General features: G+C 36.8%; 1 protein-coding gene across 3 annotated transcripts in view; it reads left to right on the top strand.

The window, feature by feature from the left end:
- The window catches only part of LOC116736015 (potassium voltage-gated channel subfamily C member 1-like), a 55,635-nt gene extending 42,727 nt beyond the window's left edge, over positions 1 to 12,908 (top strand). Inside the window, exons 5-6 of one of the 3 annotated variants that reach the window (XM_032588225.1) lie at positions 4,769 to 7,374; positions 9,991 to 12,908. In XM_032588225.1, the coding sequence (XP_032444116.1) occupies positions 4,769 to 4,812 (44 nt within the window). In that variant the 3' untranslated portion in view covers positions 4,813 to 7,374; positions 9,991 to 12,908. Of the gene's footprint in view, positions 1 to 2,850; positions 7,375 to 9,990 lie in introns of all 3 variants that reach the window. The other 2 variants (XM_032588224.1, XM_032588226.1) reach the window with 2 other exon arrangements.
- Positions 12,909 to 13,204: the final 296 nt, after the last annotated feature.

Raw genomic sequence — 13,204 nt, 5'->3', positions numbered from 1 at the left:
GTCAAGTCTCAAGTATTTCACTACAAGTCAGAGTAGAGCTTCAAGTCTCTAATGACGTTTTATTATTAAATTCACAACATTAGTGCAGCTCTAAGTCTGTGGTTTAGGGTACCAAACCTGTGCAGTTTGGTAGGCCTACATTACCTCATGAACATTTGATAACTATAGTTTATATTTATTAAAATGTTTTAATAGCAATTTATTCACCATCCAAATTATCAGCTAAAAGCCAAGGTGTATTACTTTGAAAATTGCTCAATTATGATATTTACCCCATTAGAAATAGAAACAGGCATTTATGCTCTAAGAAATATGATACAATAATAAAAATAACACACAGATTCAAACTTGTTGATGTTGAATCTCTGGATGATTCAAAGAAAGTTTAAAGCTTCAATTCCTTAGTAATGATGAATGAGTAATGAAGTTAACACGTTAATATCCACTCCTTCATTATAAATATATATGGTTAGGTTTGAAGGGTTTCATGTCCATGTAATGTTAGAGCTAGCTTAACAGAGAGAGAATGTCTGCTAATATGATCTGCCTTTACACTACAGAAGTGACCTTTCATTGTCCACTTTGAAAACTCTTCTGAATACGTTTTTTTGTTCCTTGGCCTCTGACACACTTTGAGACTTTTGCTGTTGCATCAGTTTGAACTTTTACTGATTTTGTTGTAGTCTATTTTCTTTTGTCCTTTGCAAATTTTGAGTATGCTGTGATGTATTCCATACAGCACTTTGTTGTTGTTTCAAAAGTGCTTTATAAAGTACTAGTTGTATTAGTAGTAGTAAGTAAATCATGTTTATTTTTAAGGCCGCTCTGATTGCAGTTGTCTGGTCTATCACCAGTTACTGAGCTTTAAAAAGCCTGACTTGAAGATTCTGTCCGATACTGATTTTTTTGTCTGAAATGTTGCTAAATATAGCAAGAAATTTGGGTGAACATGCAGACATGACCTGGTGGACAGGTCAGTCAGTCAAACTTCTAACAGGGGAACAGAAGAGAACAGCGGCTGATTTTTAGACCTTTGCTGAGGAAGATAAGATCAGCTTCACATAAGGGCTGATTTATCGCCACTATTAATATCATCTCCTAAATGATTTAGTCACCCAATACAGTATTCACTTGTCAAGCTACAACTAACATGAACAGATTTCTATGAACCGTTAATTTCCATATTCTACCAGTGTTACTGTCCAATAACGCCGTCATCCTTTCACAGTAAAACATGTGTCAGATGAGCAGTCTACAACTCAGATATTGGCTTCATTTCAGTCTTCATTACATGAGATAAAACCTGTTGGTCTGAGCCTCAGACCAACAGTCAAAGTCAAGTCTCGAAAGTCTGCGAGTCTGAAGTGTTTTATTTTTTCCAACTTAAGGGCAATTCGGGTCAGTCTGAAACTCTTTTACCATTTCTGCAATGTAGACATTTCTGCATAACAATAATTCAATATACAAGCAGTAGTCACAGATTTGATTTCATACAATGCAGTTCAACCAAAATTTGTGTATGATTCAACAGGATGTGACCAAATGGAACACTTTCTTTGTTCCTACTCGCTTAAGTTACCTCCTGAAAAAAGTGTTTAAAACAAAACAGTTTTCATGTCATCTGAACAAGTCAATTTTTTACAATTCAAGCAATACAAATTCAAAATTGGTCTTCACTGTTCATTGTTTTTGGTTGTTTTCTTTATTTCAGAAATGCTTTTTGTACATGAACAGCCAAATGCATAAAACTCTTAAAACTGTACTTCCTTGACTAAAATGGCTTTAAACTGAAGAGACAGACTTGTGCCCAAATATTGTATTGCAAACTTAACTAATAAGTTTCTCTTCAAAAAAGTCCTTCTGAACTTGTTTGATCATAAGAAACAAACATATAAGATTTAAATCAGAAAACTGTAAGGAATTTTGAAAATCAAGCATTGCTCACTCATATCTTTGCTCTGAGTAGCTTTGACATTTTCTGGAAATCAAAATGTGTGATGCCTTACATGTCCCTTTAAAATGTTCTAATGTGCCTCACACTGACAGTTAATTTGAACATGATCGTCAGATGCAGGACAAAGATATTGCTTACTGCAAGCCTGCAGATGGTTTATGATGGTCAGTCTGTCTTCCTGTCTTTCTGTCTGTACTTCCGTCTTGATTAGTGTTTTTCAGGGTGAGTTCTTCCAACTTTTGCAGTGGCCAAAAGAGCTGGGAGGAAAAATGTAATGAGGAATCTGTAAAGGATGTATTAATGTTTGTGTTTTGCTGAAGATGATTTTCTTTTAAAGTGCTGTTACACTGTTCTTAAGAATCTAAACTAATACAGTGGATGTAGAGTGAAAATACATTAAAATGTGTTAATTAAAATATTTTGATGTGCAATGCAAAAACCCCCTTCAACATAAATATTTTGTTTGGTCTGCAGTGTGCCACCTCTAGTTAGTTCAGTAATATAATGGCAACTGACAGCTTGTCCTGTCTCTGTCTGTCTGTGTTTGTCTCTCCATCTGTTTGTCCCTCCATCCATCTGTCTTTCTTTCAAAAATCCTCCTTTCACTCTGGAACATGTGTTATGTGTTTTGCATTGGGTTTCTTTGGAATTATTTTAATTTATTTTATACTTTATTTCATTTTAATATGCTTCTAACTCTAACGAATGGTTTATTCTTGCTGTACTTGATGTGCAATGCTGTCATAACATAACATCTATGAAAACATTATTATTTATCTGTGGTCTTCCATTCCAAATCGTTTGTATATAATTAACACCCTCACCTTCTGATATCTGTTGGGAATCATCTTCACCCTGATTTAACCATTACTGTTTGGCCTGTGCATGTCATGTAGTCACAGGCTATGAGAAGTCACGCAGCCTAAATAACATTTCCGGGATGACGGGGGGTCCACTGCGACTCACTCCAATCACCAACTCCACCTTCGAGACCTTTGAGCCGTCTGGCCTCAGGCGATGTCACTCCCCCATCCCATCCATCTTGTAGCTCACCCAAAAAGAGAAGACTACATGCAAATAACACAAAAGCAATAACATTGAAGAAGTGCTATTTATAAGCTGTTCTTTTGTGCTTCATTGCATTCTCTAAAACTTTTGTGCCAGAAATCCTTAATTATAGAGATTAGCTAAATCTAAGACACACAAAAAAGAACATTTTGCAATTGCATTTGGAAATACAACAATTTCCACAAACAGACTTTACCTACTAACAGGTCTTGGTTAGTTAATACTGAGAATAACTTAGTTGTCTAGTTACCCTATACTAATCCTTGCCTGTTGCTGATTGCCCTGTCACTTTAATGTTTTAATTCAATGCTAAAGAGTAGCTGAGAAGAAAAATAATGCTAAGACTTCAGCAAACACAATAACTGTGGTATTTAAACTGTACATTTTTAAATAACTGCATATAGAATACCCATTAGTAAACTAAATAAAGTAAAAGCATTTAGTCATACATCCTCAAAACTCAGCACCTTAAAAACACCTAGCTGGCGGAGTTAATTTTTTCTTCCTAATATAAAACTGCTGTAAACTGAGAGGCCGGAGGGAGATTTGATCAACTAAAAGCCTCCACCACAAGCTTGAGCTCTGCTTCTACTTCCTCCCCATTTCCTCTGTAGGTGTAATTGATAGCTGCTTCTCTAGAGTCCCAAACTCTGAGGGGTGTAAAATATCTCTAAGTTAGAAGTTGTAGAAACTAATATATTGTTAGTCATATGAGGTCTTACAAAGATTCCATATTGAATCAAGCAATAAATAATTAATGAGTAAGGGTATTATGTTTTTTCTTCCAAAGTGTCACAAGCCAATAGTTGTTGGGAATCACTGTCAAAAGGGATTAACACTGTAGAGCTGGTGCATGTAACATTCATTTTATTCACTTGGGGAAAAATGAAAGCAAACGTGATCACAACATATGAACATGTTTAGGTTGGCCTTCATTGTAACAACAGATTTCTTCCAGAATTTCACCCACCATCTGCTGTCCTCTCACCTGAGCTCTCCTCCAAACACTGAGCTGTAAAACCTGCTGGTATTTCTTTGTAAATCTGTGTTGTCATACAATGATTAGTTTAGGTTTCAAAGAGTGAGAATGTGGGTGGATCTTTCATACAGTATAAGGAGTATATTAGTCAAATCTGCTGTTAATCCAAGATACATGCCATATGGAAAACTTTTTAAGATTATAAAATCAAGTAATGTTTAAAGCTAATTGGTCAGTTTTTGAGTTTGGAGATAAAGTATAGTTTTGGTTAAAACAAGCAAAAGGGAGATCAGAGTTTTTTTCATGCAGTTCTCTTACATCTTCTGTTTTGTGTTGTAGTTTAACACTTTCAGTGCCAGGCAGTGGAAGCAGAGTCTAGATTTGTGGTTCAGGATGGATCCTGTGTTGAAGCCGTCAGCGTAAGTTTGGAAGTTAACAACAGAAGCCAGTGGTGGCCATGGTTACCCTTGACTTTAACTGACTTTATGTTATGTGTTCAGTACATGATGACATTTTCAGATACTGCAGCTCAGCATCAGGATGAGAAGCTGGGTTTTCCTCAGGTCTGAGTTGATTGACATTTCACTTACCGCCACTGCCATCCATAGCATTACTACTTGAATCTGCAATCAGAATCAGTATTTTTTAGTTTTCTCCCTTTTTGGCTTCTCTGTCTTTCCCTGTTTTTACCCCAAACTTTTCCCCAAACCCCACCCTCCCTCTTTTGTCTGTCCATCTTGTCTTTTTTTTCGGCTGCGACTGCTTAGTCGGAGGCACCATGAATGGCTACTGGAGTGACAGCCCATGGTAGAAGAGCAGACGCCAAATGCCAGAAAAGAAGAAGGGAACAACGAGGAGGAATATTGAAAAATGGCTGAGATTAAAAGGATTGCAGAGTTTGCCCTGACCTGCATCTACCTCTCAACAACGATGCATCCATATTTTCCAACCTGGATTTGTTTCTTTTGCTTTTTTTAGTTTTAAAGAAAGACACCAAGAGATAAATGTTTTCACGTTTACTTTGGTATTCATTAGGATTAATCTGTCTCAGCATCTTTGTCATAATTTTTCTCTATAAAGACTTCTAAAGATTATGCTTTTTACACAAGATTGTTGTGCAGAAATTCTGCAACAGGCCATGAAGTAATGGTGATGGAGGGAAGCTGAGCTGCCCAGACTCCTGCTCTTACATTCATCATTCATCACTTATGCTGTTCTGGGAGAGAGAAAATAAGGTTTTATTAAAGCAAACATTTGATTACTTATGATTGAATAGCTTTTATTAAGGCAGGCATCAGTGTTTGCTGGATATATACCATTTATATATATATATATATAAAAAAAATATAATTTTCTTCCTTATTGACACCTGAGAACACAGTTTAGGATGATTTGATAAATGCAGAGCTTGAATTTATTAAAGCAGAGCTTTTATTAAATGCATTTAATATGCAGATCTTGAAAATCCAGTTAAAGCTGCGTACAGAGATCAGAGCTACAGCTACAATTTGATTTCAACTTGTGAAGAAAATGAGTTCATGTGATACAACCTCAAAGCTACAGACTCTGTTGCAGAGGACAGTTAAAAGTTAAAGGGCCACTAATTCAACACTAACTGACAAATAAATATTCCATTACAAAACATGGAACTACAAGCAGAAACAGGGACCCCTAATGCTACATGCATTCATTAAAGTAACATCACAGCCAGTTGCATCATTTGACTAAAAAGGAGAAATTGTGCAAGAAAAAAAGTTACTTTTTTATATACATTGTATGTTAAAGACAGACATATACAATTCCCACTCTTCATTGTCTCTTTATGGTCAAATGTTCCTTATGACTGCATCAGTCACTTTACCTGAGGGTTCTGCTTGTCACAACACTGTAAATATGTAGACGATTTGCATGGTCTTCCAACGCAAGCAGCAAGTACAGATATGTGAATAATAATGTAAGAAAGCTCGGCATTTTAGTTTAAAACATAAGCAATGTATATAAAACATTTAGACTGCTGTAAGAGTGTGTGCGTCTGGACGCATACACATAGCATACGTTGGCATGCAGAACAAAGCTACTGTTATCTCAGTGAATGCAGGAAGAAACAGGAGGGGCTGAAATGATGCATGTTGGTGGGAACAGATGAACCTCGCTACTGTAATGGGGACGGGTGAGGGAGGGACAGATTATTTTTTCAGGAAGGGAAGGGGAGCCATTTCTAGTAACTGCTATGAAGCTGCTTTGTTATAGATGTTGAGATACTTCATTTTTATTTGCTTTTCTATTCAAGAGATGTTGAGAAAGCTATGTATTTTTCAGATATATGCAAGTAGAAGCAGAAGTTGAACTAATTCAGTGAAAATAAAAAATATAAAAAAATTTCTCAACTCCTCTGCTGCAAGTGAAAAAAGAAAACTCTCTCTTTCCAAGACTGCTTCTCACCAAAGTTTCTGCATTCATAGTTTGGACACAACATTCTAACTGTTAGTCTGCAATGCCCTGATGTCTATGGTGTCACTTAAACTGCAGTGAGTTCAGAAGATAAAAGCATCTGTAAGGAAAATTATATTTCTAATTATTTTAATGCAGAAAACACTATAAGGGTGTATGACTGTTCACTACTATTTTGCCACAATTGTAATTTAACTTTTAATTCATGTTCCAGAAGTGAGTATGTATAAGAGACAGAATTTAACTAAGAAGACAAATATCTGAAATTATGAAATGATTTCATTTGACATTAGAGTTTGTTGAGCTTCTTTCCATTGCACAGTTTTTTTTTCATTCATTGACAACTCAGGTATCTATTTTCCACTACTTTCCTTGTGATTCCTTTCTGCAATGTTTTCCAACTTTATGCATTGTATGTATAGAAAAAAGAGTGGAGAAGAAGAAATGAACTCTTTTGTGCATGTTTCTACCACATGCTCTGGTCACCTCGCTCCAAAATGCTATTTTACCTTCACTATTCAATTATGTATCCTGGCTCCTTGCTCCTTGTGACGTCCCCTTGCCTTCACATCCCAAATAATAGAAGATCACTTTTGTGAGACACCAGCCTTTTATGCACATAGTGCAATTACATAAAATGGCTAAATGAACTACTTTTTGCACATGAATAGAAAAAATGCTGACTTAAAAGGGGATTTAACTGAGGAGGAGACAGGAAAAGAAAATAAGCTGATGAAAAAACAGTGACATGTTATTGAAGAGGTAACACGGTGTAAGTGCTTTAAATGATGTGTTCTGAGTAGTCTATCAACTGAGCAACATCGAAGAGAGGAGATGGAGAAGGAAAAGTTCTGGGCAAGACAGAAAAGTGTGATGAAATGATGGAGGACAGAAAGAAACAGAGGAAAATTCCCTTCATCATGTAAGAATGTGAACTCCACAGTTGTATTGTGCACTGTTTGTGTTGTTTGTCCTCACCCCGTGTTTGTGGTTGTGTATCGCTGTAACACTTTCTTTTCCGTTCATTTTGTTTTATGTTTCATAGTCCTTTTCTTTCCGACAGCCTCTGTTTGTTCCACATCAGGGCCAAACTGCCTTTCCAAACTCCACTTCCAGCTTTTTCCATCTCACACAGGTGCAGGGTGATTGATTGCAGAATGTCATGTGAGAAAACACAAACTGCAAGAAAATCAAATTAATGATCACTGATGTGATGCAGCTAAAACTGTCTGTGAGGTCTGAACAGGAATTGTGGGAAACACCAACAGAGGTTCACTACTGTTTGTTTTTTATTTATTTATTTATTTATTTTTTCTAGACTTCAACCTGGTCCTGGTTGGCTGCAGTCCTCTGGTTTAAAAATTGAACTCTGACAATTTAGCAATTTCACAGATTGACTTTATTGCCAATTGCTATTTGTTATATCAGAGAACTGCGCAGCCTCCTCAATGACTTCTGCATTTGAATTCTTGTTGTGGGTTAACCAGACATAATCTGTGTCATAATCAAGCTTTGTTTATAGTGTACTTGCATGCTGGGTTTGCTGTGGGAGTGTCGTACTAATGTCTTTAATTTTACTGTACTGACACAAAGGACTCACACACACACACCCCCACACACAGACAACTTTTACATGGGAAACTACAGATTAAGAGGAATCAATTTTCTTTCTTGCACAAACTTAAGGGAATTATTTGAAAGCTGAATGCCTGTGGTAAAGTAAAAATGTCTTTCTATAATTTTTAGCATTGTAAATATTACAATGGACTCTTTGCCAGCAGCATCTTTGAAGCCTAGCAGCCACTGACCTGTGGCTTGCATTTCATTTGGTCATTCATAGAAATGAATGTAAAAATGTGAAAGAGTGTTACTGAATAAAGTAGATGTCGATAAAGATGTGAAACAGCCTTAAAATAAATTAATATTTTGCTATAGTTGCATAATATAAGCCTGTAGAGAAAAGAAGATTCCAACCTTTAATTGCATTTATTGAAGTAGTTGGGAGGGGATCCATGTTTAGAAATAATTGCTTTTAACATTTGGTTGAAACCAATTATTTGTTTTTTACTCTAATATTTTCAGTGTAGGAACTGAAAGAAAGACCAAGAGGAAAAAAAAGAGTTTTACTTTCTCAAGAAAACACTGAATCCCTTAAAAATATGTTACCTGACCTACTTGCTTATTAATTGTTATTCTGGAACTCAGAGACACACAAGAGCAAGAGAACATAAGAGAATGCGTTGACAGTTAGAATCTTTTACTTTACTGCTAAAGTAAGTTCTGCTTCATTTACAAGTAGTTAAATAAATGTAAAATCAGTGTCAGCAAAAGAAGATTCTTTTTAAAAAGGCATGCTTATTTATATCAAGGCAAGGCGAGTTCATTTACAGCAACATTCATACAAAGGGCAATCTGACCACAGAGACTCCTCACTCTGTAAAAATGTTACTCCTCCTGTTTGGAAAAGGACGTTTTACAAAGTATTACTGTATGATTTGTTAATATAGGATTATTGTCACCACTAAATAAATGTACTCTTTCAAGTAGGTTGGATTCTTCTTTTTGGTGTTGAGATTATGCTGCTGCAATAAAAGATTTTAAATAAAATATTTTATTTTCATGCTTTTTCATGCATCTTTATCAGGCATGCCAGCAAATTTGTCTACGTCTGTATATAGCAAGCAAACAAATCTAATTTAGTATTGATGCTTTTGGCAAAAAGACTTGCATGTTATGTGGTTTCATACTGGGTGTTAGTTTAACAGCCGAGGAAATAAATAGTAGACGTATTTATGTGAGGGTGGATAAAATAATTGCAATGTTGCTCACTGATTCTCCTAAATCCCCTGCTTTTTGGCTCTCTGGTCTAAATGACAATTGGCCATCTTGCCAGTCATTAACTGTGGATTTAGGATTAGAAGGAGTCATAGAAACACTGATTGGTGAAGGCTGCACCAGCTGCTTCAAACATCCTAAATCTGGAAGGTACAACGGAGCCGTTTCAGGCATTTTGTTTCATTTGCTCTCTGTGACTCAAGGCCAATTAGAGATTTTGGTTTCTATCCTTCTGTGTGCTTTTTGTTCCAATAGATGTGAAACCTTAGGAAAACATAGCTCCAACATTACTTCCCAATGCTCCTGATAGTGCTTAACTTTTAAAATAAAATGCTGTTATAAGTCACAATCTGTCTGATATTAGTAAAGGCTGGTGCTGCTAACTCAACCACTTTAAGTCACCAAGTTAGTGAAAACAAACCAAAACATTATTTTACCCACCTGCATTGTCACTGGTGATCTGACCTGACCTTTCTTTACACCAGACCTGGATGGTATTCATTCTGTGTAAAAAAAATCCAATAAACAATAATATGTATTAAATCGTTTACATAAAAAATATTAACTATTAGACTTTTGAACTATCAATGATTACCCATCCACAAAAATGGCAATGTGAACCATAGTCTGGTGTTTGAAGGATCAAACATTATTGCTCATAATCTTTGGATGCTGACTGATTTTTTCTCATCTTTCCTTGCAGTGCTGAGCTTCTAACTCAACCAACACTTTCTCATCATGAAGAGGACAACAGTAAATATCTCCTGTGCTGCTGTTCGACTTCTTTCCTAATATTTTCAGTGCAGAAACTGAAAAATTATCAAGAGGAAAAAACTGAGTTTTATGTTCTCACTACTTCCATTATCATATTCTACAGAAAAGAGGTATGAAATCCTTCCACCACTTTTGAAGCAAACGAAGCACAGAAGAAGCTTCACAAATGAATATCATGAGAGTTGGGTCAGGAGGTCACTATTCCCACAGCTCCATATAATTATTGCTTTACAGATGACATATTTTGTTTGAAGGAACTCCAGTCATATCTTTTGGTTTATGTAGCTGTTAGATCAGTTCAGCTCTACTGAGGACGATAAAAGCTGAACTAAGCTTCCTACTGCTCCACTCACACTGATCTGTACTCAGCTACCGGACCTACAAGAAAACATTGAAGTCTAGTAGATTTCAGAAAATACAAGCCATCTTTCCAATCTTGCAGTGCATTTTGAATGTCTTGTTGACATGTCCCTAAAGTCCTAATGCTGTCCATTTTCACCAACTTTGACAGAATTTAACCAAAGACAGACACTTGGATGGACAAATCAGATGGTACAAGCAGGAGCTCACTCAAATTCTCATGACAAGCAAGAGAGTCTTTCACTGAGGATTAAGACTTAACTGGATCATTTTTGCTTTTTCCAACATTATGATATCTTTCCATGCCACCTCCACCACCTTCTCTGCAACTCAGCATTGAAGCTGCTCCTCATTTCCAGAAAATGTTGCATGGCATGAATTGAAACAATTTAAAACAGGAAAATGCAATCAGAGGAATGAATAAAATCCAGAGAATAGGTCAGTGGGTGAAATATTATATATTTTTCCACTTAGTAATTTTAGAAAAAAATGCATATTTTGCCTTGAACCCCACGACTTGCTGTTAAAATAATAAGAAAAAAAAACATATCCTACTGAAAACAGCACTTTCTGGAGACACAATGAATGAAGAAGCACTTCTGTGTCCTTTTTTTTTCAAATGAAGAGGAACAGAGATCCTGCAGACCATGCTCCTCCCGGAATGTGAAAGAAGATAAACTTTAAGACAGCAGGTTGTCAGCAATATTAGAACATCTCTGCTAAGCTATTCTAGGAACAGAAATGACAATGACTTTTTAAGACATTGTTTACCAGCATGAATATTTTGCATGACTCCTGCAAGTCACTCTGATCTCTCCTTATGAATAATAATTCTACAAATTTAAGTGTGTTTACTTTAAACTGTGTTTAAATGCCACAGACTGTACTGACAAAACATTCATTTTTGGATGTAGTAAGATCCCTATGCTCAAAAAATTCTGTGCTTGCTACAAAAAAGATAGCTACATCATACATGGAAACCCTTTTTAAAAAATGCAAGTATATGTTCTAGTATATTAGAACATTCTAGTACATTCTTCTGTTTCTCATACTATTTCCAATATGGCTGCTTTTTTACTTCCTCCCCACAGCAGTTCTTCCTATTTTTCTTCTTGTAGCTTTTACTCAAACTTTGAACTATACAATGGCAGCTGTGTGTGCCTGTGCCAGTAACCGATGCAAACATATTTTAAACTAAACTGTGCTGTCACTGTTTCTGAGAGTCTGAGCTGAAAGTGTCTGCTGTCCCTTTATGTGGTTCTTCCTGTCTGACCCTGGTATCTATGGTATTAACCTGTTCCATGTATTTCCAAAGGGATTTTTCCCACCACAGCTTTTCTGTTTGTTTATTTGACATTATAATATGTCTTTGTCAGGTACTGGGATGAATAACTTGAGAACAATAATAACAATAATATACGTTGTGCAAGTTGCATAAAAAAGACCTTAAATTAAGAACAAACACACAGATGTAGGCAATATTTTAGGCAAATCTATGTCACAAAGCTGGCATAGTATTAACATTTGAAACTTCTAGTTCAAATACTTTTCCAGCCCTTCAGTTTTACTGCCAAAGTACACTACTGGCCAAAAAAAACAAAACAGTCACCTTCTGAATCTAACTAAGCAAAAAGGTACGTTCTCCTGTTGGATGATTAGTGCATGGGCAATTATGTTTCAGCTGGCAACGAGTAATTTAACCCCAACTGGTGTAATGAGTTGCTTCTCATTTTAACCTGGAGAGACTCACACAGAGAAAAACAGCAATTAGGAAGTTTTATTGACTTAAATGAATTAAAGTTCCTTGGCAGTCGAACCCTGGCAGAAGACATTGTGCTGTGAATTGCAATAAGCTTGGATGAGCATTAGCGATGATGATTTGAGACGTCTTCCCCCAGGGCCCATACACTGGAGGTTGGAAAAAGGAAGGTAGCCTGAAGGAGCCAGGAGCAGAGAGGTGGAGAAGGGGTGGAGGTGGACTGAGCATGGCTGGAAAGCAGATGGTATCATGGATGAAGATCCTCATAAATGGATGAGTGAATGATGATTGGCTATGACGGGGCATGGTCCAATGCTAATAGACTGTGGTGTATGAACAACAGCCTATCAGGTGGCTGACCTGTGTCATCCACCTGCAATTGGATGACACAGGTGAGGCTGAAGAGTTTTTCTGTTTGAATTTACGTCTAGGCTTCATTTCTTAAACAACCACGTCTAAAGACACATCCTGTGGTCGTGGAAAAGATGTCAGTCTGTTTGAGAAGGGTCAAATCATTGGTATGCATCAAGCAGAGAAAACATCTAAGGAGATTTCTTAAACTACTGAAACTGGGTCAAGAACTGTCCAACGCATTATTAAAAACTAGAAGGATAATGGAGACCAATTGTCTTCAAGGAAGAAATGCGGCTGGAAAGAAATCCTGAATGATTGTGATCGGCGATCACCTAAATGTTTTGATGAAATGAAATTAAAGAAAAACAGTAGAACCCAGTCTATGTTTAATATCCATCCATCCATCCATCCATTTTCTGTTCACCCTTTGTCCCTAATGGGGTCGGGAGGGTTGCTGGTGCCCATCTCCAGCTACGTTCCAGGCGGGAGGCGGGGTACACCCTGGACAGGTCGCCAGTCTGTCGCAGGGCAACACAAAGACATACAGGACAAACAACCATTCACACACACACACACCCCTAGGGAGAATTTAGATAGACCAATTAACCTAACAGTCATGTTTTTGGACTGTGGGAGGAAGCCGGAGTACCCGGAGAGAACCCACGCATGC

This window comes from Xiphophorus hellerii, chromosome 16, assembly GCF_003331165.1.
Source record: "Xiphophorus hellerii strain 12219 chromosome 16, Xiphophorus_hellerii-4.1, whole genome shotgun sequence".
Taxonomy (NCBI): Eukaryota; Metazoa; Chordata; class Actinopteri; order Cyprinodontiformes; family Poeciliidae; genus Xiphophorus; species Xiphophorus hellerii.
Note: the sequence above shows the minus strand (reverse complement) of the source record. Positions and strands in the feature narration are given on the sequence as shown.